The 27,694-nt window shown below is 55.7% G+C and overlaps 1 protein-coding gene and 1 long non-coding RNA gene across 2 annotated transcripts; one reads left to right on the top strand and one right to left on the bottom strand.

Moving 5' to 3' along the window:
- The first annotated feature begins 423 nt into the window (after positions 1 to 423).
- On the top strand, positions 424 to 27,694 carry ASS1 (argininosuccinate synthase 1). The gene is made up of 15 exons (XM_023938199.2): positions 424 to 489; positions 2,898 to 3,009; positions 3,531 to 3,599; positions 3,824 to 4,012; positions 6,693 to 6,749; positions 7,163 to 7,237; positions 10,067 to 10,137; positions 10,491 to 10,521; positions 14,650 to 14,740; positions 16,548 to 16,632; positions 17,666 to 17,730; positions 21,578 to 21,709; positions 24,953 to 25,109; positions 26,842 to 26,907; positions 27,401 to 27,694. Exons 2-15 carry the CDS (start codon positions 2,902 to 2,904, stop codon positions 27,453 to 27,455), a joined length of 1,251 nt encoding a protein of 416 aa, XP_023793967.2. The 5' UTR covers positions 424 to 489; positions 2,898 to 2,901; the 3' UTR covers positions 27,456 to 27,694.
- Positions 7,643 to 11,024, bottom strand: LOC111937002 (uncharacterized). Its single transcript, XR_002868385.2, has 2 exons — positions 9,736 to 11,024; positions 7,643 to 9,620 (listed from the first exon to the last, which is right to left on the bottom strand). It is a non-coding gene; the product is annotated as an uncharacterized LOC111937002 (long non-coding RNA).

The following is a 27,694-nucleotide window of genomic DNA, read 5'->3' on the forward strand; positions in this document are numbered from 1 at the left end:
CCTTGTACAGCCCCCTGCCCTGTCCCCTCCTGCCCACCCTGGCTCCTTTATTGCCTCCTGATGGAGATTCAGATAAATCCAGCCTTGCCCCTTCTTCCTGATCCAGGGAGGAAAGACGGGTGCTGCAGAGCACCATCTCTCCTCTGCCCCCATTTTCCCACTCCTCGGGGGCAGGTGGCTCCGTGGAGTCCCCACGGGGGCTGACAGCCGTGGGTGCTGTCTGGAGGCTGCTGGGGAGGTCAGCAGTGGGGGGACAGCTGTGGCAGCACCCAGAGCGGCCATGCAGGGGATGGGGCTGGGCACTGGTTCCAGCTGTGCCCCCTGCTCTGCCGGGCACCCCGCGGGCAGGAGGAGCGCAGGGCCCAAGGGGGGACTGTCCCGCGGCGGCTCCGCCTGCCCCCGCCCGGTTATAAAGGAGGAGGAGGAGGAGGGGGGGGATGCTCCAGGCACCGGACCAGAGCACGGAGGGCAGCCGGACACCGGGAGTGTGTGAGTGCTGGCACGGCACAGGGGGAGAGGGGAAAGCGGGAGCTTTGCCTTGGGAGATGTGCCCTCATCCTGCCTGTCCCATATCTACCCACCCCCGGGTGTCCCCCACCCCCGGCTGTGGGAACAGGGCAGTGCGGTGCCAGCCCTTTCCCAGCACTGTGCAGATTGCCGTCAAGCCCTTCCTGGCTCAGTTTGGGATGGGCGGGGGTTTCCAAGCGAGTCCCATTTCCTTGAGGGTCTCCTTGGCCACCCTCAGGGACGGGATCTGAGACCTCAGCCGGTACCACCTCGTGTCCTCTCTGCTCTGCTCTGGGGATTTTGGGGGGCAGGATGAGACCTCCGCGAGGAGGAGGATGCTGAAGAAAACCCCAGCACTAGTGAGCACATGCCTGTGCTGCTGGAAAGGCTGCTCCTGTCCCTCCTGCCTGCCTTTGCCCCTGTCCTTGCCCCTCCTGCCTGCTCCATCCCAGCCCACAGGCAGCAGCCCCACTGTTCTTCCAGCCCGGCTAGCGAAAACAGCTCCTCTCTTTACCAAAGTCTCAGTCTTTTTATTCTCCTCCCTCTTAATATTTATTTCTTGGTTTTAAAACCGAAAGCGCAGCGTTGCTTTGGCACAGCGCAGTCCCAGTCTCTCCAGTAAAATCCCTGCCCCAACTCACACGGAAATTGCTACGGAATAATAATAAGGGCTGAGAAAAAAGTCCCGCCGAGTTCCCCTTCACCGAGCTTTGTTTGCTCTGCTTTATTGCCACGGAACGTTGAAACTTCGGGGCTCTCCCTTCCTGGGCAGGCGGCTTTGGCAGGAGCCTTGTTTCCAGGGCTGGGAACTCTGGTGGCCGCACCCCTTTTGGGATGCAGGATGCGTCTCCAGGACAAGGTGCCCCCAGGCCCCTGGGGCATTGCGACACTGGGACATGTCTGAGCTGGCAGAAGCTGGAGGCATTTCCCTATGGCCCTGCTGGGCCACTTGCAGAGCGAGTGTGCCTGGTCCCGGAGGCGCTTACTCAGGCTGGCAACCGCAACAGCGATGCCGGTGGCCACAGCGGGGATGAGTTTGGGACTAAAGGAGGGAAGTTGTCTCTCAAGGAGCGGCAGGCGCAGGGTCGGGGTTGGGCTGGGCCGTTTTGGGAACTGCGACTGCTTTCCTGTAAATGCCCCGGTGAGGAAGGGACGGCTGGACCTCGCTGGGCAGGGACCCAGCTTGGCACAGCCACCAACAGGGAAATGCTGCTTGCACAAGCCTGCGTGGCAGCCCGACGGGCACGGGCAGGCTCGGGGAGCCGGAGGGGAGGAAATGGGGCTGCCAGACCCCTTTGTTCCTCGGCAAGAAGCTGGCAGGAGCAGGGCAGAGCCTGCCCCTGGCTGGCTCCGAGCCTCACCCCGTGGGATGCTGGCTCTGCACCGCGCTGGCAGAACCGGGGTGCTGGGGCACACCCCGGCAAAACCGCATCCCGCTGGGAAAGGTGCTGGGTGGGCCAGCCTGGAGCAGCCCGGCACGGCGCCTTCCCGGCCTGCAGGAGCAGGATTGTGCTGACTTGGCAGCAGCGGTGTCAAAGTTGCCCAGGACAGGGTTTGGCCGGCGCCACCGTTCGCCTCTCCCGGCCAAGGGTCAGCTGGCATCGCCTCTTCGTGGGGCCCTGGCATTCACAGCCTGGCCCAGGGACTGCAGGGACAGGCCAGAGCCCCTTCCTGCCCAGGACCCCCAACCCTCCCCTGAGATCCAGGCTGCTGTGTCCTTCACCACCTCCTGCTGCTGGCTGAAGTCCTCGATTTCCTTGGCTGGAGGGTGAGGGGCTCTGAATCCCCACGTAGATGTTTTGTGCTGGCAGAAAACACGTGCAGCACAATTAGAACAGATGCCCCGTAAGCATTAATTAGACTTAGGGCTGGGCTGGGCTCTAGGGGATGCTGCCAAGCCCCCCAGGCCTGCAGCCATCGCTGTCCTGATGGGCACTGGGGGCTGAGCCCGTGGCAGCTCTGCAGACAGCCGGGATGTGCTGGGTCCTGCCAGGGCAAGGCATTGAGCTGTGCCTCTGCCACAGCCGGGCGCCTGCGCCTGAGCCCTGGCTCCCCAGCATTGCAGGGCACGTGCAGAGCGTGGGGCAGGCTGTGCTGGGGCTGCCAGCACAGAGAAAAGGTAAGAGCAAAACAGCCCTTCTTGGCTGCCCCGGCCTCCTCTGCTGCCCAGCCAGCACAGGTTGGTGCAGGGGCAGGGTGTCCTCCCTGGCTGAGAGCCACAACCCCGCCATGGTCACTGTGCTGTGGCTTTTTCTTCTTGCCCCCAGCCCTGCCCTGGTTCCCTGCAGCCTCCTCTTGCTTCAGGTGATCCTTCCTGATGCTGTGGCTGATGGCTGCAGTAAGGGCAGGGGCTGGTGGTATCATGACCCCCTTTTCCTTTGCTTTGGCAGCACCATGGCTCAGTCCAAGGGCACAGTGGTCCTTGCCTACAGCGGGGGGCTCGACACCTCCTGCATCCTGGTGTGGCTGAAGGAGCAGGGCTACGACGTCGTCGCCTACCTGGTGAGCTCTGTGCTGAGGTTCCCGTCACAGGAACCCTGTCCCCAGGGGCTGGTGGTGGAGGGGCTGCTGGGCCATTGCCCTGGGGGGGCTGGGCTGGGTCTGGGGTCCTGGTGTGTGTGTGGCTGCAGTGGTGACCCTGCTCGCACTGGTTAACCATGGTCCAGCTCACTGCTGCTCTGCTGAGCTGCCAGCCCTGTGTGCCACAGCCTGTCCCTGCCAGCTAATGACCCTCTGCTAATGAAGGCAGGGAATCAGGGCAGAGCCAAGGGGCTTGGCAGAGGAGGGCAGATATCCACCTCAGGGGATGGAACTCCCCTCCTGCCCATCCTGGGTGTCTCAAGCCCAGCCACCACAGGCTATCATGCCTTGCATGATGCCCAGTGCCAAACTGGGCTTGCACTGGGTTTTGTGGTCTTGTTTCACACTGAGTCTTTTTTTCTTTTTTTTTTCTTTTTTTTTTTCTTTTCTTTTTTTTTTTTTTTTTTTTTTTTTTTTTTTTTTTTTTTGTTATTGCTTTCCAGGCCAACATTGGGCAGAAGGAAGATTTTGAGGCAGCACGAAAGAAAGCGCTGGCACTGGGGGCCAAGAAGGTAACAGTGTCCCTCCCCTTGCTCCCCACCACAGGGATGAGCCAAGGGTCTCACACACCCCAGAGAGGACCATGCCAATAAGAAATTCATTCTCCAGAGGTTTTGCCCCAAAGACTTTTAGCAGCATTTAGAAAAAGGGAGACAAAGAGACCTTTGGCTGAAACTCCGGAGGAGCAGGTTTCCCTGTAGGAACCCTTCCATCAGGAATGTCCCTCCGCTGGCAGGTTTACATCGAGGATGTCAGCAGGGAGTTCGTGGAAGAGTTCATCTGGCCAGCAGTTCAGGCCAACGCGCTCTACGAGGATCGGTACCTGCTGGGCACGGCGCTGGCACGGCCCTGCATCGCCCGCAAGCTCGTGGAGATCGCCCAGCGAGAGGGAGCCCAGCACGTCGCCCACGGGGCCACGGGCAAGGTGAGAGGGGATGTGGCCACCGGGCAGGGATGGCTGGAGGTGCTTGGATGGGGCAGCTGGTCAGTCTACAGGCCAAGCTCTGGGTGCCAGGAGGGGTGCTCAGGGTGTTTTGTGGGGACTGTGCAAAACACAACCGTGTTTCAACACTTCCCTCTCACTTCTGGGATTTCTGTGCCCAATTTCGGTTCCGTCTCGCTGTTGGGAAGGCTGGGGTCACAGCTGAACGCTCTGTTTCTGGCAGCAATTTCAAAATGCTGAGGGTTCCCGAGCCAGGATCTGGCTGAGACTGAGCCAGCACAACCCAGCGTGATGAGGGGTGTCCTGGAATAAGTGCAACTGTCCCAGACCCTGTCCCTATTCCTGTCCTTATTCCTGTACCTATCCCCACTGTCCCGGTCCCCATCCCCGGCTCTCCCGGCCCCTGTTCCCATTCCTGACCCTATCCCGGCTATGCCGGTCCCTATCTCGGTTGCTCCGGTCCCCGTCCCCGCTGTCCCCGCTGGCCGCAGGGAGGACACTTTGCCGCTAGAGGCAGCCAGAGACCGTGGAAAAGGGATGCTCGTGGCCAGCCCCTTCCTGGAGAGGGGGAATCCCCCTCGGGGAGCGGGGGGACCTGCGAGACGTGACCGTGGCTCACCCCCGGCACCTGCAGCCGCTGCCCCGTGGGGACACCTGGGGCAGGTGAGGGCTCAGGGGGTGAAGCCAGGACCTGCCGAGTGCCTCCTTCTCCTCTTCCCACAGCCCGTGCCTTGGGGTAAGGCGAGGTGACTCCCTGGGGTGATCGCAATGGGTTTGGGGGTCCTCACGGTGGGGACTCTGCGAGAAGGGGGACAGGAGGCTGCCGAGGGACTCGCCAGCCCCCGGGAGATGGGACAGAGGGGCAGGTGGGGGGGCTACGGGACAGGAATAACTCTCTCTCTCCTGCTGCAATCCTGCACCCCTTTCTGTCCATCTTACCCATCCCCAGCCGGCCTTTCTTGAAAGCTCCGGCTCAAAGGTGCCCTAACACAGCCCCAGTGTGACGCTGCTCCCCCTGTTCCCAAGTGCCAGCAGCCATCCATCCATCCATCCATCCATCCATCCCTCCATCCATCCACCCACCCATCCATCCATCCATCATCTATCCATCCATCCATCATCCATCCATCCATCCATCCATCCATCCCTCCATCCATCCATCCATCCACCCATCCATCATCCACCCATCCATCCATCCATCCATCATCCATCCATCATCCATTCATCCATCCATCCATCCATCCATCCATCATCCATCCATCCATCCATCATCCATCCATCCCTCCATCCATCCATCCATCCATCATCCATCCATCATCCATCATCCATCCATCCATCCATCCATCCATCCATCCATCATCCATCCATCCATCATCCATCCATCCATCATCCATCCATCCATCTATCATCCATCCATCCATCCCTCATCCATCCATCCATCATCCATCATCCATCCATCCATCCATCATCCATCCATCATCCATCCATCATCCATCCATCATCCATCCATCCATCATCCATCCATCCATCCCTCCATCCATCCATCCCTCCATCCATCCATCATCCATCCAACATCCATCCATCATCCATCCATCCATCATCCATCCATCATCCATCATCCATCCATCCATCATCCATCCATCATCCATCCATCCATCCATCCATCCATCCCTCATCCATCCATCATCCATCCCTCATCCATCCATCCATCCATCCATCCATCCATCCATCCATCCATCCATCCATCATCCATCCATCCATCCATCCATCCATCATCCATCCATCCATCATCCATCCATCCATCCCTCATCCATCCCTCCATCCATCCATCCATCCATCCATCCATCCATCCATCCATCCATCCATCCCTCCATCCCTGCTGCCAGGGGCACCTCGCTGCCCGCACTCCCCAGGCCATTAAGCCGCGGGCACTGGCAGGGACTGACTGCGGGTAACTCGACCCGCCTGAGGAGTCTTAAATGGGACCATCTGGGGTGTCCCCGCTGCCGGAGCAGATGGATGTGTTTTGGGCCTGTGAGGGAAATGAGTGCTTTGCTGGATGTACTTGCCTGTGTGTAATAGTCCATGGGGAATTCCCAGCCCGGGTGTAAATGTATCCTCCAGGCCGATGGGAGGGAAGTGGGGGATCCTTACGCCCCTTGGTGAGAGTGAAAAATAGCTTTCAGTGAGTGTTATTCCCTTGGAAGTGCTTGTAATTCCCAGCTTTCCTACTGCTCCTTGCCCTTTCCCAGCTACCTGGACTCATTAGTGGCACCTAATCAGCAAGGGCCAATTAAGGTAAAGGGAGGTTCTGAACTATTTATTTATGAGCTGCTGCATCCCTCTGCTCACTCTGGACTTCCCCCCACCTTGTCCTCTTCCTTCTTTGTCCTTTGATGTCTTGGGGGGAAAAAAACACCCAAATCTGGTTTGAGCACACAGCTATCAGGAGCTACAGGAAAGGTGGTTTGGGGTTCAAACTAGCTGTGGAGAGGGACCAGGAACTCCCATGGGACAGAGGATCCTTACCCTCTGTGTCCAAGGTTTGCAATATCAACAGGGGAGCTGTGACTGGAGCCAAACAGCTCCTCAGAGGCTGCATGTATGTGCTGTCACACCCTGGGCTGGAGTGACCCCTCAGCACCTCCCACTCATGTTTCAGGGCAATGACCAGGTTCGGTTCGAGCTCAGCTGCTATGCCCTGTGTCCCAAGATCAAGGTAAGGCACCCCAAACCACCCCCTGCCTCCCCACAGGCTCCTGGCCTCTCTGCAGCTGGTGGGAATTCTGTTTGAACACCGATGCAAACGGCCCTGCTTCACTTTAACAAGCCACCAGCTGCACGCAGCGACGTTTTGGCATTTCAGGGGGCTGTAATGATGCTTAATTGACCTAGTTTTACCCCAAACACCATGAGCACACAGAGGAGACAGTACCAAGGCAGCTGCTGCCGGCTTCCCTTTTGCATCCCGTGCCTGGTTAGGGTGGGGGTTTGGTTTACTCCTACCTTGTGCTGGGAGATTAAATTTCAGCTGGGGGACCACCACCCTGTGGGTCTTGGCTCCCAGAGGCAGAGGGGGCTCAGGGGCTACAAGAGGAGGCTCCTCATCTCATGCTCCTGCCCTGCTGCCAGGTTGTTGCACCGTGGAGGCTGCCCGAGTTTTACCAGCGCTTCCCTGGACGCCGTGAGCTGATGGATTATGCCAAGGTAGGAGCTGGCGTGGCCAGAATCCACAAGATGCCCAGGGCAGCAAAAGGTGCTCAGAGTGGCTGTGAAAGCTCAGGGTAGCCATGGGATTCTTGGAGTGACCATGGGGTGCTCAGGGTCACCACAGGATGATTACCATGACTTGGTAGGTGAAAGCAGCACACCCTGCACAACATCCCTGCAGCACCACTTAGGAGCCTCCTGGTCAGGGTTCCCCCCTGCCCCCCTCCTCTGTTGTTTTTTTTTCTCCTTCCTTTCTAGAAGCCCCCTAATTACCTGGCTGTTAATTGTAACCTGCTTTCCAAGGAAACGGGTCCCAGCTCCCTGACTTGTGTAACAGACAAAGCAAATACATTCACCTTTGTTGTCCCTTCCTTTTTGAAGTACAAGTTACAATAAAACATATTAGAAGTTTTGCATCAGGTTTTTACGTGCCCACCAGGGTACCTTTCTTTTTTAGCGACTTCATGGAAATGCTTGACAACTCGGCTCAATCAATCAAAAGGGAAAAGTCAGCTCTGTGCATAAACCAGAAAATTGCTTCAGTTTTTAAATAGCTGCCATCGAAGCTGCCTGGGTAATCTCTGGGAAGGCAAGGTGTGGAGCTGGAGGGATGTGGTGTGGGGTGAGGAGCCCTCTGAGCCCATTAGGGAGGGAGAGAGTGGCGTGTTGAGGATTGTGTTTGCCATCTGCCGTTGTATTATGAAGGGGAGTTTATGAGAGCTTTCCATATGTTGCCAAACAAATTGTCAAATAAGGGAGTTATTAAGAGCACCACGGTTTTATTATATAGAAAATGGAACATGTGTTTTGGGTTTGGGGGTTTTGTTTGGTTGTGGGGATTGTTTCGTTTGTTTGGAAGGGGGGAAAAGGGAAATGAAATGGATTGGGGCCCCATTCCAAGAGCAAAAGGTTGTGGGGTGACGGTTTGAGTACTTCTCAGTCTCTGGTTATCTGTTACAAAAAAAAAAAGGTGGTTCCCCTTCATTTTCATCCTCAGGAAAGGGAGATGCATGGCCAGGTCACTTGAGCACATACATGTGCTCACCTTGGTGCTGGGGGAATTAGAAAATGATGTTTGGGGCTCCATTGGTGCCAGGGAAAGAGAGAATTTTTCACTGTGGCACAGTGGATGCTGAACCCAGCCTTTCCCTGGCAGCAAATCTGTGCCAGGGGCTGCTTCATTCTCACACACCTTAATGAGACTGGCCAAGCTCTCCTGGATGCTGCTCCAGGATCAGCCTCACCACAGGCAGAGCCAGGTGGGACAGAAGCTGAGAATAAAATCCCTCTCTGGTTTTGGCATCTTTGGCTCCAGCGAAAGCTGCCTAGGCTCTGAAGATATTTGGTCTGGACCTGGAGGATCTTCTTTGAAATGGGGTGAGGATGGGTTGGGGAGCACTGGCTTCCCCAGCTGCCAGGAGGAGGCAGTGGCAGGACAAGGCTGGCTGAGGGCACAAGTCAGCTCAAGATTACTGGGTATTTGTGTCTGAAAGATGGGTTTGTACCACCCAAAGTGAGATGGTGGGTCTCTTCTTGCAAATACAAGATAGAAGAAGAGGAAATGGCTTTAAGTTGTGCTGGAAGAGGTCTAGATTAGCTAATGGGGTGTCTCAGCAAGTCCTATGCTGGAATTATGGTGGGGAATCAGCAAATGAGAACCCATGAGCCTGAAGCCGTGCTCCCCCGGGAGCAGGGCTGAGTCAGTCCCTCTGCAGCATTAGGAGATCACAGGTGATGGTTTGAGGGCTGTGATGTTACAACCACAACCACTTCCTTCTCTGTTCTTGGCAGATGAGGAATGTCTGTTCAGCCCCTGCTCCTCTGTCCCCAGCTGAGCCCTTGACTGATGTCCCTGCTGTGGTGACACTGAAATGCCAGAGCTGCCCAGCAGCATGGGCTGTACAGACACATCAAGGCTCGCTGGGAGCCGCTGTCCCCATCCCTGTTTTGCCATGGCCACCCCACAGCCGGCACATTGTAGCTCAGTGTCCTGGCAGGGTGGGTGATGTCCCTGCTGGCTCCAGTCAGCCTGCTGCTGTCACCTCTCCCACCAATTCCCCCACGTATTCACCTCATCTTCACAGGCAATTTCCCCCATTGAAATGTCAGTGGATAAATGAGCACGCTGGTGACCTTGCTGGGGAGCCAGGCTCGGTGCTGCACATCGTGCTGGGGGGGCAGCTGGTGTGTGGCCACACGTCGCTGGGCTTGGTGTCCCCAGGTTCAGAGGGGCACTGCCACCTCCTTGGGGTGTATCTGCTTCACCGTGCGTTTGCACAAGGCTGGCAAGATGTGTTGCTGTCCCCTCATGACAGAGCATTAGTCCTCTTTAGGCTCTAGAGCATCCTGTAGATTTGGGGACCTCCCCTTGCTGAGAAGCCTGGATCGGGGAATCAGAAAATCGTGGAATATCTTGAGTTGGAAGGGACCCACAGGGTCATCAAGTTCAGCTCCTGGCTCTGCAAAGAACAGCCAGGAACAGTCCCACCACATACCTGAGACCACTGCACCACCCTGGATCCAGGGAAAGCTGACAACATCTGTGCTGGTGTCCCCATCTCTGGGGTTCATGGGGTGCTCTGGGGCCCTTCTCAGCCTGTGGCATTCTCCTCGTAGCCACACTGTCCCCGATGCTCCAGTTGAGGTGGCCCTTGTGGTGGGAGCTGATGTGGGTCAGGGACATGGGAGTCCACCTTGCTCCGTGCTGCCCTGCTTATGGCCAGGGTTGTGCCTCTGTTTTTGTGGCTGATCCTGCTGGGAACCAGTATCAACGAGGGCTGGCTTTCCCTGCAGGCTGTCTTACCCCCACTCTCCTCCTCCCGGCAGAAACATGGGATCCCAGTGCCTGTGACACCTCAGACGCCCTGGAGCATGGATGAGAACCTAATGCACATCAGGTGAGGAGCCCTGGAATCTGGAGCTCCAGTCCCTTCCAACCTACATGTCCAGAGCAGCTCTCTGTACCCCCATTGTCCCAGGCTGCCCCACCACATGCTCACCATGGGTGACTCCAAATCCCCCATCCTCCCTTTCCATCTAACTGTCCATGTTCCAAATGGCAGCATTCATCTCCTGGACTCTCCTAAGCCTGGCTCTCCCTTCAGGGCTGCTGCTAAAATGCTCTGGAAATCCATACCGCGTACTTAAGTCCATCCTCATGGGGTGGGTGGGAGCGAGGGTCTCATCCCGCTGGGTTTTGGGGTTGCAAGTTACAGGTGCTGCAGTGACTTCTCTCTCCTTCCTGCTGCAGCTATGAAGCCGGGATCCTGGAGAATCCCAAGGTAATCGATCACGGCCACCCTGCCAGCACGGCAGCCACGGGGCCGGGGGCGTCTCGTGTATTTGCAGCCTAATTGGAAATTTCACGGCGGGGCCGCCCGTGTGTGCGGGGAGGCTCCGGCGCTCCCCGGCCCCTCCGCCTCCCCCGGCCCGTTAATTACCGCCAGCTCCAACAGGGGAAGGGACAGCTCCAGGGTGACACCGGAGGGGACAGTGGCGCAGGGCAGCACTAAAGGGTCGGTTATACAGAGGCGGTGCTGGTGAGAGCCAGAGCTGGTGGCGAGTGGCAGAGATTGGGGGTGTCCCCTGCCCGTGTCTGCAGCTCGCCCAGCGCTCCTTGCTTTCCCAGCCCGCTATCCGTGGGGGTGTGGGGTAAAAGCTCCCCTTGCATGGCTGGTGTTGGGGACCCATGGGGCCACCAGCTCTGGCCACCAACAGGGACTTGGGGAGCGCCAGCACCCCCGGCCGCTCCGAGCCGCGCTGCGGTGCCGCTGGCCCTGCCTGCGCTGGCCACCGCTCCCGGCCGCTATTTAAACTTCATCAGCCCTAATTAGACAGCCCGGGGAGAGGAGGGGAAGGCGGCCGGGGGGAGAGGGAGCGGAGCCGCTGCAGCTCCGTGCCCGCAGCCGGCTCCCGCAGCGGGGCTGACGCGTGGCCGCGGCGAGAGGAAGAGGAAGGTGGAGAGGGGGTCCCGCTCCTCCTTTGTAGCCTCCAGAGGGGCGGCTGTGGCTTTGCAGAGCCGGGTTCCCCTGGGGTCTCCTCCCCCGGGACAGTGGCTGGCACCGGGATGGGTGTTCACGTCTTTAGCTGCAGGTATATGGGACTGACCCGCACCCAGCACCTCTCCTCTGCTCCCCCGCTCCCCAGGCTCTGCCAAGCCCGTTCCCTTCCCAAATCCAGCTGGAAAATGAGGCTGAGCGGTGCCCTGACCCCATCCCCGAGCATCCTCTGCCCGGGCACCTATGACAGTGCTGGGAGGTGGCTTCCCGGGGCGCGGTGGCACTGCTGTCACTGTCGCTGCTGTCCCCGGCCCGGGACGCGGTGCTGGGCACACGGTGGCCGTGGCAAGATCCGGGGTGCCAGGCACGGCGGGCTCCCCTCCCCGAACCCCCGGGACCTGCCAAACGCAGGGATTTGAAAGCAGATGGTTGAGCTATTTTCTGCCTCTGTGAGGCCCGATTGAAGGGCAATGAGGCAGCTAATGTGGAGAAAGATAGAAATTTACTTGCTTTAACTTCATATGGCACTCTGAAAGAGTTCATTCAGTCCCGGGCACAACAATATCAGCCGGATGAATAAACCATTTGCGGCATCGATAGCTCTGCATCATGGTTTACTTCATGGACCATTTGCTTCCAATTTCTTCTCTTCTTGCCCCGTTTTTCTTGCTTCTTTCTTCCCCCCTCCCTTTCTCACTTTCCACACACTCTTCCTTCTTTTTTTTTCCTTTTTTTTTTTTTGCCCCCCCTTTTTTTTTTTTCCTCTCTCCCCTTTAAAGATGACATTGCAGGACTAGCCCCCCTGCGGGGAGGGATAAATAGAAGGCATTGATACACTGCAACAAACTATTTGTCATTTGAACTGTGCTTTTAGGAGAGAGAATAAAAAGAGGACAGACTCACACCGTAATGATGGAATGCAAGCCAAATGTCACTTTTATTTCTATTTAGTTATTTTATTTAATAGGGGTTTTCATAGTTGGCTCGGAAAATTGGAAACTACCTGACTTTGACTTTCAATGTTTAGTAAAGAGTTTTTAATACTTTCCAGTATTTTTTCCTCCCACCCCCCTGCACCTTTTCCTTTTGAACTCGAAGTTTTTCATCATTTCTCACAGGTTCATCTAGTTAATAAGTGTGATCAGGGCTAGGAAAGGGCAGACGATGTAAAATTGAAATCCATAGCCCGTGTAATCTGTGCGTGGGGGCACAGGGGAGATGTGCCTGCCTGCCAACGCCTCTCCCTTAAAACGAGGGAAAGGGGCAAAAATTACATCAAATGGGAATTGGGGAGGGGATTGCTGCAGTGAGTGCTTGGGCAGCTAGGTCTGTATTCACAGGGTTCAGCTGTGGCTGGTGTTGGGATGTGCACCCCGAGGTTTGGGGTGAGGCAAGGGGTCCCCTCCCAGTGTGGAGGGTGGGATGGGATGCTTGCAGCTGTGTGGGGTTCTCTCAGGTGCTGGCAGTGATCCAGCAAATGTAAATACATTTGGACAAAAATAAATGGAATTCTTAGTAAAATTCTTATTGCCTGTCAGGTAAAAAAAATTAGATTAAAATTTCTCCTGTAGAGAAATTAATTTTCCCTTTAAGAAGTGTAATTTATTTATTTTTTTTTTTTGAGCAATCACTTTTGGTTGGATTACTATGGGGCTTTTTTTCCTAACTTGCTTTATATCTCATCAATTTTTCTCTTGCTGGAAAGTAAGAGAAAGGAAGAAAAGGAACATTTAAAGGTCCCCTCCATTGCCAAACTATTCTATGATTTGATGAAGTGAGCAGAAGAGCTGTGCTTTAAAAAGGAAAAGAGGAACAGGGAGAGCGTGGGCCAGGCATTGGGCAGGTGGGTGCAAGGCAGGGCCCCCTGCCCAGAGACACCCAAAGCTCCAGCTCTGCCCAGCTGGGTTTAGTAGGGAAATACCAGTTTGCCACCTTTTAAAAGGCTGCTTGACTCTCCATGGTGCTGCACGTGCCTTGGGTGCTCTGTGCCTCCATTCCCCTCCACCTCCTGGAGCAGTGGCTAGGTGGGGAGTCCCTCTGGAGGCAGGAGCTTACAAACACAAATCTGGAAGTATTTTGGGGTCAGCCTGTGCAGTCGCATCATGGGTGAGTGCTGAGGGGCCATGTGAAATTGCAAAGCATTTGCTCTCCGGGACGGAAAGCTTTTTTATATTACATTCCCTCCCCCCCTGCTTCTTCTGGCACGCACTTCAATTGCAGCAATTCACCATCAGCACCCGAGCCTCTGCTGGCCTGGCTCTGATGGAGATAAGATGCCTCTTCCCTATAAATCTCAGAAAAAAAAATATATATATATATACATAAAGGTTGATGTGCTCTGAAATGGGTTTTTGCTTTGCTGCTCTATTTTCCCCTGTGTGTATTAACCCCGGGGACACCATGAAAGAGCCGGTGTGCCGGGAGCACCTGCTGGGGTCAGGCCTGCTCATTAGTTTTTTCGGTCAGTGCCGAATAAGCCCGGCCGAGGTGCGGGGACGTGCGGGTGCCTGCCTGCCCTGCCGCTCGCTGCCAGCGTCCTGCTTTTCCCTGCCTGACTTGCTTCTCCACAGCCATCCCGCCTCCAGCTGTGGGGGCGTTGGAGGAAAAGATGAGATCAAGTTGAGGGGAAAAATTGGCTGATTCTGCCAACCCCTTTGTTCCCGGGGCCCCCGGTAAGCGTCGGTGCTGTGCTTTGGGATGGGGGATGCACCCCTGGCAGGAGGATGTGCTTTGGGATGGGGGATGCACCCCTGGCAGGAGGATGTGCTTTGGGATGGGGGATGCACCCCTGGCAGGGGGATGTGCTTTGGGATGGGGGATGCACCCCTGGCAGGAGGATGTGCTTTGGGATGGGGGATGCACCCCTGGCAGGAGGATGTGCTTTGGGATGGGGGATGCACCCCTGGCAGGAGGATGTGCTTTGGGATGGGGGATGCACCCCTGGCAGGAGGATGTGCTTTGGGATGGGGGATGCACCCCTGGCAGGGGGATGTGCTTTGGGATGGGGGATGCACCCCTGGCAGGGGGATGTGCTTTGGGATGGGGGATGCACCCCTGGCAGGGGGATGTGCTTTGGGATGGGGGATGCACCCCTGGCAGGGGGATGTGCTTTGGGATGGGGGATGCACCCCTGGCAGGGGGATGTGCTTTGGGATGGGGGATGCACCCCTGGCAGGGGGATGTGCTTTGGGATGGGGGATGCACCCCTGGCAGGGGGATGTGCTTTGGGATGGGGGATGCACCCCTGGCAGGGGGATGTGCTTTGGGATGGGGGATGCACCCCTGGCAGGAGGATGTGCTTTGGGATGGGGGATGCACCCCTGGCAGGGGGATGTGCATGGTTTGGGGCTGCCAGCAATGTTGGCTGTGGCAATGCCACTGCCTGTCCCTCTTCTCTCCCTCTCCCTGCAGAACCAGGCTCCTCCTGGGCTCTACACCAAGACCTGTGATCCAGCCAACTCTCCTGACACCCCAGACGTGCTGGAGATCAAGTTTGAGCGGGGTAAGAGCCTCCTTGCTGCCTGACCCTTGTCCCTGGGCCCCCAAGACAAGACTTCCCAGCCAGGACAGGGGTTCTCTGGCAGCTGGGAGCATCCCCAGGGTGGGGGCAGGTGGTGACATCAGGGCTGAGGATGGTGCCTGCAGCACACTAGGGCTCTTCGAGGTGTGCAGAGGGTCTGGTTAGATCTCAGGGGCTTTCTGGGACCCCCCCCCAGTGGAAAGGGGGTCTGAACCCCCTCACCTGCCATCGAAGTGCTGTGGGCACAGGGACCCCTCTGCTGCAGGTGGCTCTGAGGGCACACAGGTGATGCTGGCCAGTGTAACAGCTGGGGACACACCCGGCACGGTTTGGCTGGTGATGCTGTCATGAAGGACACGGGGATGCTCCATTACATCCCTGGGGACACACGGCAGGGCCCAGCCTCGGCACCATCCCTGAGGAGGCATCTCCACCTCTGCCAGCCACGGCCATCCCCGTGCCACCATCCATCCTGGCAGCAGTGGCGAGCCCAGCACAGGTTGGGGGGAGACCCTGCTGGGAGGGGCACCCCCTCCCCACCGCCAGCCTCCCCGCTCCATTATAATGATCCCCCTGCAAGGAGCAGCCCCCCTCCCGCCAGCCCATTCAGCCCCTAGTTAATTTATTTGAAGTTTTAATCTAATTATTAACTATTTCAAAGGCTAAGCAGCTTTCAGCAACAACAGCCCCGACAACGTCGGCTCTTGGCTGAGCGGACCCCGGCCAATATCCCGGTGGAGGATGCGGAGAGAAAGAGCCGGGGCGAGGGGAGGGCGCGGGGTGGGGGGGCCCACGCCGAGAAGCAGCTTAAGGTTCATTATTGCCGCGAGTTTACATTTAATAGCAATTTACAACTGAGTTTATAAACCCCTGGAAAATAGGGGGTTTAAGGGGGGGGCGGTGGGGGGGAGCTGACAGCCCCCATCACTAGACAGGGCTCTTGCGGGCGCCTATATAATAAAGACTAGAAAGGGAGGCATTGAGGCTGATTGGCAACTGATAGTGCGTTAAATGGTAATGAGGAGGGCAGATGGAGGGGGGATTAGCCTCCAACTCCGCACCGCTTTTCTCTGTGGGCCCCGCAGCCCCCTTGTCAGCTTCCTAATACATTTATTGCTCATTTCACACCGCTGAAGAAAAATGCCTCTTTCTATTCAGCATCCCCCCCCACCCCACCACCACCCTGCTCTGCTTTGCTCCTGCCCGGTGCCCTTAAAAAAAAAAATAAAAATAATAATAATAATAAAAAAATATATAAATTAAGCGAGGCAAAAAAGAAAAAGTGCAATAATTAATTCATGGCGGGGAGCACCCTGCCGCGGGGTGCGTGTGCGAGCAGCCGTGCCCCAGTGTGGGGGTCCCCCCCAGACACCCTCCGTGCTGGGGAGGGGAGGAGGGGGGGGGCACACATTTGTCACTCTGTCCCCCCTCCCCGGCAAGGGCTGGTGGGACAGAAGGTGCTGCGCTGTAAGACAATTGCGGAGCGTGAAATTCAATTAGTTAAGGGCCTGGTTGCAATTTCACAGGCCCTAAAAAAAAAAGAGAGGGAGGAGAGAGAGGAAAAGGGGGGGGTGACGTTTTTATGGCCTTTTTTTATTTATTTATTTCGCTCGTCTCCCGAGGTGGGTCCCCCTCCCCTTGCCTCCCCCTCACACCAGCTTGGATATGCCTTTTTAAGAAGTTATTTAGAGTTCATATCTGTCACATCTATTTAACGCCCGCAGGATGATGTTCCAGGGGGATCCTGATGCTGGCTGATCCTGCCCATCCTCTCTCTCCGCCTCTGCAGGTGTCCCAGTGGAGGTCACCAACACTGGGGACGGAGCCACTCGTTCCTCGGCCCTGGAGCTCTTTGTGTACCTGAACGACATCGCGTGAGTGCCACCCTGTCCGGCTGGCAGAGGGGACAAGGGCAGCATCCCTGGGGTAGCCAGCGTGGTGTGGAAGCAGGATGCTCACAGCAGACACGTCCTGATGAGCCCAGGGATGATGGTCAGCGATGGAATGGCCCCAGTTGGGTCCCAGCTGTGCCACAAATGCCAGCAAGCAGAGCTGGGCACCACGGCCAGGAGCACGAGGGTATAAATTACCCTGGAGTTTTGCTCGCTGTGCTTGAGGAGGATTAAAAAGGCCTCTGAATGTTCTCTGGGCTGCCTGTGTGCCCCAGCTGCCCTCCCACTGCAGGGCACCCTTGACTTCTTGTCCCAACTCAGTCCTGGACCCCCTGCTCTGACGTCTTGCCTTGCCCTGTCTCCCCAACAGTGTCCTTTCTGTGTGGAGAGTTGACTTTTTTGGGGCATGGAGACCTGGAGCTGGCCAGGTTCATTGCCCTGTCCTATTCCTGTCTCCACAGCAGCAGCTCTCTTGGAGTTTTCTTTCCATGTGCCACCCCATGCTTGGTTTCTGCTGTTGATGGCACAGAACCATCCTCAGGAGTTTTCCCAAAAATACTGCAGCATCCATGAGGGCACCCACTCCTCCTAAGTGCCACCCAGCCCCTGGCCATCCTCCTCTGTGCCTCCGCCTTTATCCTCCCTGTGGTGAATGGGCATGATCCTTTACACTTAGTTCACTTTTTAAATGTGGTTTAATAAGTGGTTTTAAAATTAATTTGGGAATACAGCTGTGGCATGTCCTGTTTCCTTGCCCAGTTTATTTTCCAGTGGCCTAAGTGCCACAGCTGCCTGTAGTGCTGGTGGCTCCAGTGACCAGTGAAAGACTGGTGGAGACAAAAAGCCATTTCTTTGTCACCTGCCTTCTCTGGGGTCTCTACTGATGGTCAGCAGTGCTGCTCAGAGGCTGGCCTGCTAAGCCCTGTCATTTGGGGTTTTTCTCTGACCCACCTTTGACAGCCACCTGTGTCCCACTGAGGGACTGGGACTGCTGCAAGCTCCCTTCTCCTCACAGAGGCAAGCATGGGGTTGGGCGTATCGACATCGTGGAGAACCGCTTCGTTGGGATGAAGTCCAGAGGTGAGCTTGCCCTGCCCTGAAAAGGCAAAAAAATGGGAAAACCATGGTGGGGTCTGGTGGGTGCTCAGTAATCCTGGGGTGGCTTGGTTCAGGATTGAGCAGCCCTCAATCTTTCCCTCCCCATCTTTTGGCAGAGATTTCCCTGTGACAGGGACTCCTTGTTGCTCTCTAATGACAGTGGCTGCCCACTCGCTGCCACCAGCCCTGGGGCCCCAGCGCCTCCAGGTGAGACCTGTCCCACAGGAAACACACCAAGCTGTGGGCTTGTGTGGGGATATGCTCATGGAAGGTCCTGGATGGTCCAGACTCTCCAATACCTGTACAAACTACAGGAAACTGATGCAAGTTACTGTTCTGTTTTGTTTGTTTTTTAAAACAAAGCAAATATTTGATTTATCTACACACTTTTGAGTCCATGCCTCCTAATATTGATCTTCCATTCAGATCGATTTCATTGGAAACCTCTGGAGGCAGTGAGCTGCCCTGTGCAAAACTAAGTAAAGAGGTGACTTAGCATCATTTCCCAACTCCTTGCTCCAACTCTTGTTTTAAATCTCATTAATGTTTAATTAGATGTTTCCTTTCTTTAAACTTGCCCTCTGTTGTCCCCTGTGCAGGACAACAGCAAATATTTTGGTAAGACTAAGCCTGCGGTGTTCCTCCCCACCACAGGGCAAGAAACAAAACCCCAAATAATTTGATCTGAGTTTGAATAATCAAATTAAAACCACAAGAAGGAAGAAAAATCTCCAACCCGCATACTCGAGCCTGAGCATTTGCATGCAGGATGCTGAGTAATTTGTCAAAATCTATTTTATTTTTTTAAGAGCCGCTGACATGCTCTAGTGACCCTTCCAGCATTTAATAATTTCTCTAAAGCCCATTTAACTGTCACGTCTGTCTCCTGCGTGACATCGCCGAGCGATCGCTGCTGTGTTTGTGTGCTGGGAGGACCGGGGGGTCTGGGGACAGCACAGCAGGGATGAGACCTTGGGGTAGTCCCCCCCTTGCTTTGAGCAGGATTGTGCCCCTGGTTGGCTCCTTGGGATTAAGAGAAACCTGCCAGGAATCTGCTCTGTGAGATGTTGTGTGGGAGAGATGGAGAGCTGGGATGGGAGCAGGCCGGATCAGGAGGGTGCTGTGGGTACCTGCTCTCTTCCAGGGTTTTGGGGTGTGGAGCAGCTCAGGGTGACTCCACCACTGCCTGGAGCATTTTGGACCCCAAATGGATTTAGGGTCAATGGTGCAGGAGCTGGGGAGCTGGGCTTGGAGGAGACAATCCTTTAAACCCCAGAAGTGTGAGGTTGCCCTGCAGATTTGGGGTTCTGCAGGGAAAACTGAGGCACAGGCAGCAGCATGGCCAGACCCTTCCCTGTGGTGGAGGTGGCAGTGAAGGTGCCTCCTCTCCCTCATCCCCCAGTCCCAGGAAGTCAGAGAAGAGGAAAAATTCATTTGCATTGATTTTTACTAAGCTCCTAATTGGACTTCGTTAAGGCCTAATGGGCGAGGGGCGCAGGGAACGCACTCGAACCAGCCTTTTAAGCCCTATTAACTCGAGTTTTCCATATTTGTTTTAGTGGGAGGAGGGTGGCTAATTACGGGGTGCCAGGGAGTGCCGCTCCAGCCGCTTGGGGGGCACGGCCTGGCCGGGGGCTCCGGCCTGCAGTAGGACCACGGCCCTGCCTCCCCCTCCCTTTCACATCCTCATTATCTAATTATCTTTTTAACTCCGAAGGGGGGCTAATTAAGTGAAGTAAATGAAATCAGTGGGGGAGGAAGAGGGAAGGAGGGGGACGCCTGCTGCCAAAAGCCAGGCGCTGCTGTCGGCTGGGCCTTTTCCTCCCCTTGGCTCTCTCCTTTTTCCCTTTCCTCCTCTGGATGCGCTGAGCTGATGGAGGAGGAAAGAGGAAATCCCCTTCCCTGCACCAAACACATACCAGGCCGAGCTTGGCCTCCAGGCTCAGCCTCAGCCCTGGACCAGGGGTAGAAATTTTGGGCAGCATTTTCCCATGGGCACAGCATTGCCCTGCCCTTCCCCTCGGGAAGGCACCACATCCCTTCCTGTCCCATGGATGACGTCGGGACTGACAGCCTGCACTCAGCACTGCAAAATTGCTCGGATGGAGGTGAAGTGACAGCCGAGGTTACAAATTAGAAAATTTTAAGTAGCGGCAGCTGTCTCCTTTGCTGCCTCCCTCCATGTCCCCCCTGCTCCGGTCCCCCCTTCCTTAGCAGTAATTATGGGGTGATTGAAGCATCGTTGGGCTGCAGTGCTGACAACTCTGTCTTTTTCCTGTAAACATGGGGAGATGAAAATAGACACTTGGAGATGTTGCGAGTGTCACTTTGAAGGTGTCTCTTGTCTCCTCGGCAGTGGCGAGGCTGGAGAGTGGCTGTCAGCTGCCCTCCCCTCGGCCCTCGCTGACACGCTCGGGTCCTGTCTCCCAGCACCCACAGATGGGCAGGGGGTCAAGGCATGTACCCAAATCTTCAGCCCAAACTGGCTTTAACACATCTCCTGAGGGGAAGGAGATGGAGTATTAATTGTGTTAGTGGCTGGCTCAGCTCCACAGTCAGGGGCTGGAGGGGACAAAGAGCAGCTCCCTGTGCCCCCGTGTCACTGCAGTGCCCATGGGGAAAGCTGGGGTTTGGTGTTAACTTGGCTGTCTGCTCCCACAGCCCTGAGGGAATGGATGCTTTGTGAACACCTGAGCTGCCCCAGGGACTGGGCTGCATGATCACTGGGGTGGCTGGAGAGCAGGGGCTGGCTCTCCTTTGGGTCAGTCAGATCATGGTCTGTGCCTGTGGGGTGCTGAAATCATGGACACTACTTGGGATGAGGTCTGATGGAAGAGGATTGGGCTGCTGCTCCTGTTGTATCTGTGTGACTGTGGCCACACTGGCACAGTCTGAGCCTGTGCCACCCTCCAGGGCATTGAGAGAGCAGAGCCTGGTGAAGTTCTGAGCCCTGTGGGCTCCCCTCAGCCTCTCTTGGGGTTGGGGACACATCCCCTTCACTGGGGACAGTTTCCTACCAGGTTCCTTTGTGTCCTTTGCCATTCCCATGACTGCACCATAGCAGATGCCCAGCATTGGGAAGTGACATGCTGGTGGAGCAGCCCTGGCTGTGGACAGGTCACAGCCTTTCCCATCACATATTCAGACCAGCTGCCAGACCAGCTCAGCGTTTCTTCACGATATTTCCACCTGCATCCAGCATGGACGGGAGCACTGCATGGCCGTACTCATATTTCAGCACCAAATAACCGCGTCATGCACAAAACAAGCCCCGAACAGCTGGAACAAAGGAGCAGCTTGCCAAAATAATTAAGCATCCTTCATCCCCAGGCCTTGTGCAATGAGGGGGCAGCAGGAAGGGACTGGGGGGGCCCTGCCATTGCCCTCCCAGCCCCCAGGTAGCCTCATTGCTTCCCAGTGGATGTGCGGGGCCCCTTCTCGCCAGCCGAGGGGAGAGCGGGGTATTTCAGGCCCTGCGCTCCCCACGCCTGTGCCCCGCTCGTTCCGTTAATTACAGGTTTTCAGCCGCAGACCGTTGGGCACGGATGGGTGGGGGGATCGGTTCCCAAACCCTGTCATTTAGCCTCGTCAGAGTGCCTCTTCAAAGAGGGGAATCTAGAAATTTTCTCCGCAAGGTGCGGAGTGGACTGTCTCGGCCTCAGCGTGAATATAATGACAGATGCATTTTACAGCGAGCTGAGACTGAATGCGCTCGACCACGGCTCCTTCTGTCAGCCAAGTCATTATTTTTTGTCATTTGCTGACAGTTTTGGTCTCATTCGTTTCTCTCTCTTTTTCTGCTTTTCCCCCTGCCTGGAAAAATGGCTAGGTATCTATGAGACCCCAGCAGGGACAATCCTATACCATGCACATTTAGATATCGAGGCCTTCACCATGGACCGGGAAGTGCGGAAAATCAAGCAGGGACTCTCCTTGAAATTCTCAGAGCTGGTGTACAACGGTAGGTACAGTCCAGTCCTGCCACAGCAGCTCCTCCCAGCCTCCCTCAATGCTGCAGGTTTCACTTGTTGCAAAATTGAGGTGTGGATTTTGAGGCTGCTCTTGGGGAGAAAGGTGGGTTTGGGCTGAGGAAAACCCCACACTGTGCCTGCTTTCCTGGCGAGGGAGCTCCGTGCCTGCCTCTGGGTGGCAATGCCATATTCCATGAGGGCTTGCTCATGGCATCTCTCCTAGCCCAGTGCCACCACTTCATCCCAACCAGCACATTCAGATGTAACTCACCGTCCTTTTCCCCCTTCTTATATCACCTTTTCCCAGGTCTCATCTCCAACCCCTTCCACCTCTGCCTTTGCCTCATGCACACTGGGTTATGGGGCACCCAAACTTGAAACTTGAAGCCCTGCCATGGTGTTTGAAGCTGGAGGGCCATCCCTGTGCCCTGGCAGCGTGGCACAGGGGACTCTGGAGGGGTGGAGGGTCCTGGCTGTGCTATGCGGTGCACAGCCCACACAGGGGCACTGCGGGTTGGGGCTCCTGCTCTGGGACAGGACAGCACTGCCTGCAGAGGCCTGAGAGCCATCAGGGATGAGGGGATACTGCCTCACCCCGGCAGTGAAGCCCTGTGTCCTTCCTCCTGTGGAGAGGCAGCAGCACCAGGTCGTGGGTTGAGTTTGAGGGTCACAGCTCAGCGTTTCCCCTGTGCCACTGGGAACAGCTCCCTGGGCTGGCAGGAGAGCCAGCACTGCCCTGGGGGTTGCTGTGTGGATCCACCCTGACACAGCCTCTGGTGCTAAGCTGAAGGAAGTAGGATTAGCCCAAAATGCCCTAAGTGGGCTCAAAACCCCATTGCCCACACCTGGGTGCTTGGTTCAGAGCAGTCATCCCTGGAGGCCCCACCCCAGGAGATTCCTGCCCCATGGCCAAACATTTGTCATTTACAGGCCCTGATTTCTCAGCCTCCCAGCTCTTCCTGCTATCACTCTTCAGCCACAAGGGCTGGGATGATTTCTATTAGGTTTTCCATGGGAGGATACCCTGGAAATAACCTGATTCTGGGAGCTCAGGCTTTGGGCAGCAGCAGATCCTGGGTCAGGCTTTTCTCCCCTGCAGTTTCTGGTGCCAGTGCTTGTCACCTTCCCCCCCAAGGACATTCCCTCTTGCATCTTCCTAAGCACCTGGCATTTAATGCCTGAGCCCCTTTGCTGCTTAAATCATATTTTAGGGCCCTGGCAGGGGCTGCAGAAGCCTTTGTCACCTTCCTCTTGGATCACAGCCCCTGCCCTCATTCATTCTCTGGTGCCACTCTTGCTTCTGGCTATTTTTATTAGACTTTGACCTGGGCTGCCTGTCTTGGACTACTTATTTTTTATTTAGTTCAGGCATAAACCTATTTGTTTGTTTATTCCTAAGTACTCTCTTCTTTTGCAGCCACCAGGTTAAAAAGCCACTCAGGAAATCATGGTTTAAATTCTCCCTCCCCAATGTTTGCCAGGCACAGGTTGCTGTTTCCCTGGCTCCATGTGTTGAATCCCCAGGGATTTCCAGCTTGGTCCTAGACTTCCCTGCCAGCCAATCCCTAGTCCTAGGAACTTCAACAGGGTGCAATAAGCACCAGTGGATCCCCGTGCCGGAGGCCAGGCTTTCAAGCTCACCTTCCTTTAACACCTCATTATTGCAGCTAGTCCAGTTTTTAGGAGAATTAGTGTTTATCTTCCCCCTGTTCCTATTGATCCCATTGTGGAGGGGTGGCTTTGAAGCCAGTTTCCGCCCTTTCCAGGTGCAGAAATGCCATTGTCCCCCTGCCTGTGCCATGATTAGGGCAGGATGGTGGGAAGGTCATTAAGGGGGATCGCTTCCAGTGTCTGCAGTGGGGGGTCGGGAGGGGGGGGATGCTTTCTCCCACCTGGAGCTGTCAGAGTCAGGATTTAAACAGCTGGTTATTATTTTAATGTGTCTTGGGTTTATTTTTACAGGGATTTTTACATCAATCCTGCTATTTGAAGAGTTGTACTTGGAGGGTGGGTAGCAAAAAAAGGAATGTATTTGCCTGGAGCCGGGGTTCCTACTGGCATGGCAGTGCTGATTTCAGGGAAGGGGTCTGCAAGCCCCCTGTGTGGTGGAGCAGCTGAGGAGGGTCAGTTCAGGGAGGTGGGTTTGGTGGTCAGGGGATGCAGGGCCATGGTGCTGTGCCACACAGACCCCGGGGACAAGGCTGCAGGATACGGCTCTGGTGAGGCCAAACAACAAAAGAAATTGTTTGTTTCTTTAATGGCTTCAGCCCCAGAGCCCAGCTGGGAAGGGAAAGGTGAGAGGGCACCGGTGTGAGATGGGAGAGATAAAACCAGGGATGACTGGAAGGCGGTGAATGGGCTCTTTTTTCTCCACCTCTATCTCCTTCTACATCTCCCAGGCTTTATTCCAGGTCTCGGAGGACTCCCTGGCTAATAACCCCACTTAGGGACAGGCGGGTCATGGGGGTGGCAGGCAGGGCCACGGCCCCTCCATGCACCTGCAATGCCAACAGCTGCTCCCCCAGGATGTGTTTTGGGGGTCGTGGTGTGACTGCACATCACCCCAACACCCAGCCTGGGCTTCAGCTCAGGGCATTTGGTCTGCCAGGGGCACTGGAGCCAGGGCAGGCATAGGCTGGTGGGGATTAGATGGAGTTTTCCAGGGTGCCAGCACTCGTTCCCTGTGTCCCACCAGCTTCTCAAGCTGGGACCACATTGAGGACAAGTCAAACTTCCCCACAAGCAGCAGCAGGGACAAGCTGAGCCTCACTGATCCTGGGGGGGCCTGGGAAGGTGGAGAGCCCACCTGGGGCTGCTGACACACATGTGCCCCAAAGCTCAGCCAGACACAGCCCCAGTGCCAGCCCAGGCTGTGTGATCTGGGGGGAGCACTCTGCGTCCCTCTGGGGTGGGGAATGGGAACTGCTGGGGAGACTGCCCCACTGGGACCCCCATTCCTGAGGGGGTTTCCCTTCCCAGAGCTGCTGGGGGGTAAAGTATTCCTTTGGGGCTGCATCCCCCTGAGCACAGGCTGGGGTTGGCCCTTTTGGGCAGACCCCTATTCTGCCCATCCCAGGGGAGAAAACCTCATCCCCTTCTTGGGGGGCTGGGAGCAGATCTGCCTCCATTTCTGTGTCCATCTGTCTGTCTCCACCTGGCCCTCCCAAGATGGTGGTACCCAGGTCCCTCTGGCCTTCCCTAAACCCCTTGCTGATCCCATCTCCTGTCCTCAGGCTTCTGGCACAGCCCTGAGTGTGAGTTCCTGCGGGAGTGCATCGGGCGCTCGCAGGAGCCCGTGGTGGGCACCGTCCGCCTGTCCGTCTTCAAGGGCCAGGTCTACATCCTGGGCAGGGAGTCCCCACGGTCACTCTACAATGAGGAGCTGGTGAGGTGAGTGGGGCTTGGGGGGTCAGGGTAGGCAGGAGCGAGTATCCCATCCCATCCCACCTTGTTGCATCCCATTGCATCCCACTCCACCCTGCTCCATCCCATCCCACTCCATCCCACCCCATTCCCAGTGGCACAGGTGACACCGTGGGCCCAGCCCAGCATCTGGCTGAAGCATGGGCCATGTTTTCAAGTCAATATTGGATTTTTCCCCTCTGGCTTTTCCCTTTTTCTCTGTGTTGTTTTCTCGCTTGCTCGCTCCCCCCTCAGCCCTCCCTCAACTCCTTTCAATCTCTCTAAACACTTTATAAGCCATAAATACACCCGAATGAGTTTAGATCAGTCGGAGTAAATGTCAAATTATCTTCTCTCTTTCTCTTCTCTGGCTTTTTCCCCCCCCCTTCCCTCCCCCTCAAAATCAACAGCTCCTAATAATCCGTCCCAACCCTTCATTATGCTTCGCACTCTCACTTGGAGGGATTAAATGAATAAAGTATTAAAAAAAAAAAAAAAAGGAAAAAAAGAGGGAAGAAAAAAAAGGAGGATGGAGGGGGGTGGGACGGAGGAAAAAGAGAGAGGGAGAGAAAAGCAGGGGCACTTATTCTCCCTGCGTCTCCAACCATTTTCCTTTTCTTTTTGATTTCTACATCGCTGGTTTGAAAGCCTTTGAGTGACGGCGTCACAGGAACCCGAGAGAAAGCTGTGAGAGGCAGAGCTGTGTGGAAATGCCTCTGCACAGTAGGTAGAAAGTAACGTAATTATAGAGCAGGTCAGAACCACTCGAATGAGCAAAAATAAAAGCACAGAGGTTTTTCTGTAGCCCGTCAGGGGAGGTAAAATCGTTGTAAACTCTATTTTTATTTTTTTTTTTTCCTCTTCTTTATTTCCCTCCACTTCCTCCTTTAAGGTTTGTGGTTTCTGGGAAATGAGCCGTGTGTTTTGGGGATGTAGGAAACTGTTGGAGTTGGGATTCAGTGGGTGGCTGCTGCCTTGGGAAAGGGGATGTGCTCAGTGTTGCATCGAGGAATCTGCCGGGTCCATAAACACCCTACACCAGTGTAGGTCTCCCTGCCTGGAGTCCTGTTTGTGCCTGGGGCAGTGTCTCCTGCCCAGGATCCCACCCCTTTTCTAGAGCCTGCCACGGAACAGCCGGACTGTAGGATTGCTCTGGACCAGGGTGAACATCCCTGTGGGTGCCAGAGCATGGGAAGGAAGGGTGATGATGCTGGTGAGGGACCAAGAGGGAAATTTGGAGCTGTGTCTGTGGCAGGGCCTGTGGAGCCTGGGCATGGCTGCTCCTGAGCCATGTGCCCCTTCCCCCGGGGCTGGCAGGGACCCTGACCCGAGCTCCCTGCAGCTGCCAGCAGTGAGAGCAGCCAGGCCTGGGGTCCCATCTCCCTTCCCAAAGAGCAGCCCCAATTCCTGGGGGAATCCCATGGCAGCACCAGCCCCGATTCCCCTGGGAATCCCATGGCAGTGCCAGTCCTGATTCCTGGGGGAATCCCATGGCAGTGCCAGCCCTGATTCCCCAAGGAATCCCATGGCAGTGCCAGTCCTGATTCCCCCGGGAATCCCATGGCAGTGTCAGTCCCAATTCCTGGGGGAATCCCATGGCAGTGCCAGCCCTGATTCCCCAAGGAATCCCATGGCAGTGCCAGTCCCAATTCCCCTGGGAATCCCATGGCAGCGCCAGTCCCGATTCCCCTAGGAATCCCATGTGCCTTTCTCTCCGCAGCATGAACGTGCAAGGGGACTATGAGCCCGCCGATGCCACCGGCTTCATCAACATCAACTCGCTCAGGTCTGTGGGGCCCGGTGGGACCCTCCCCGATGGGGGGAAAGCCCTCAGCACCCTGGGGATCTTCCCTTTCCTCACCCAGGCTCTGGGGGTGAACCAAGCTCCCCCTGAACAGTGGGGTGCCACCAGCCCCCCCACAGTACCAGCCCTGCTTAATTGCAGCCTTCCCTAGCACAGCCAGCCTCGTTATTTTACTTATTTCTCAGACCCCTCCCAACTCCAGGGCTGTAAAACACACTGCATTTACATAATGGGCTCTTAATTTTTCCATTGCCTGTTAACTGCTTTGTTCTTCATGGATCCTCCGTGTCCCCCCGACTTCTCCAAGATTAATTACATTATCTCGTGGGGAAAAAAAAAATAATTAAACTGTACAGGCCTTAACAAACGCCTGCTCTTCACGCCCCCTCATTCTGCTTAAATTAATTGAAAGGAAATGTGTGTTCTTACTGTTAATTTACAATTAATTTTTTTTTTTTTAAATCCCGGTTTCCAGGCTGAAGGAATATCATCGTCTCCAGAGCAAGGTCACCGTAAAGCAGGATGAATAGCAATCAATCGCACGCGAGCCTCCCGCTCCCCTTTCTAATTTCTCTAAGAAGTAGCACTAATTGTGGTGGCAATTTGTAATTGTAACTCGTCTCCCTGGAGCGGAGTGGCGGCGGAGGTGACGGCTTTGTTAGGGGGCTGCAAGTGAAATGCAGTCAGGGGAAGGAAAAAATAAAGGTTTGTCCATCGGAGAAGTGGGGAAAGAAATAAACCCCCAGCCACGCACAGGGTCCGGCATTGA

This window comes from Cyanistes caeruleus, chromosome 20 (genome assembly GCF_971803275.1).
Source record: "Cyanistes caeruleus chromosome 20, bCyaCae1.hap1.1, whole genome shotgun sequence".
Taxonomy (NCBI): Eukaryota; Metazoa; Chordata; class Aves; order Passeriformes; family Paridae; genus Cyanistes; species Cyanistes caeruleus.

What these genes read in the sequence shown, in the direction of transcription:
- ASS1 (XM_023938199.2), top strand. Translation starts at nt 2,902, where the DNA reads ATGGCTCAGTCCAAGGGCACAGTGGTCCTTGCCTACAGCGGGGGGCTC. An exon ending in TGGCACTGGGGGCCAAGAAG is followed by an intron (nt 3,600 to 3,823) that starts GTAACAGTGTCC and finishes CTCCGCTGGCAG; the next exon opens with GTTTACATCGAGGATGTCAG. An exon ending in CGTTGGGATGAAGTCCAGAG is followed by an intron (nt 17,731 to 21,577) that starts GTGAGCTTGCCC and finishes AAAAATGGCTAG; the next exon opens with GTATCTATGAGACCCCAGCA.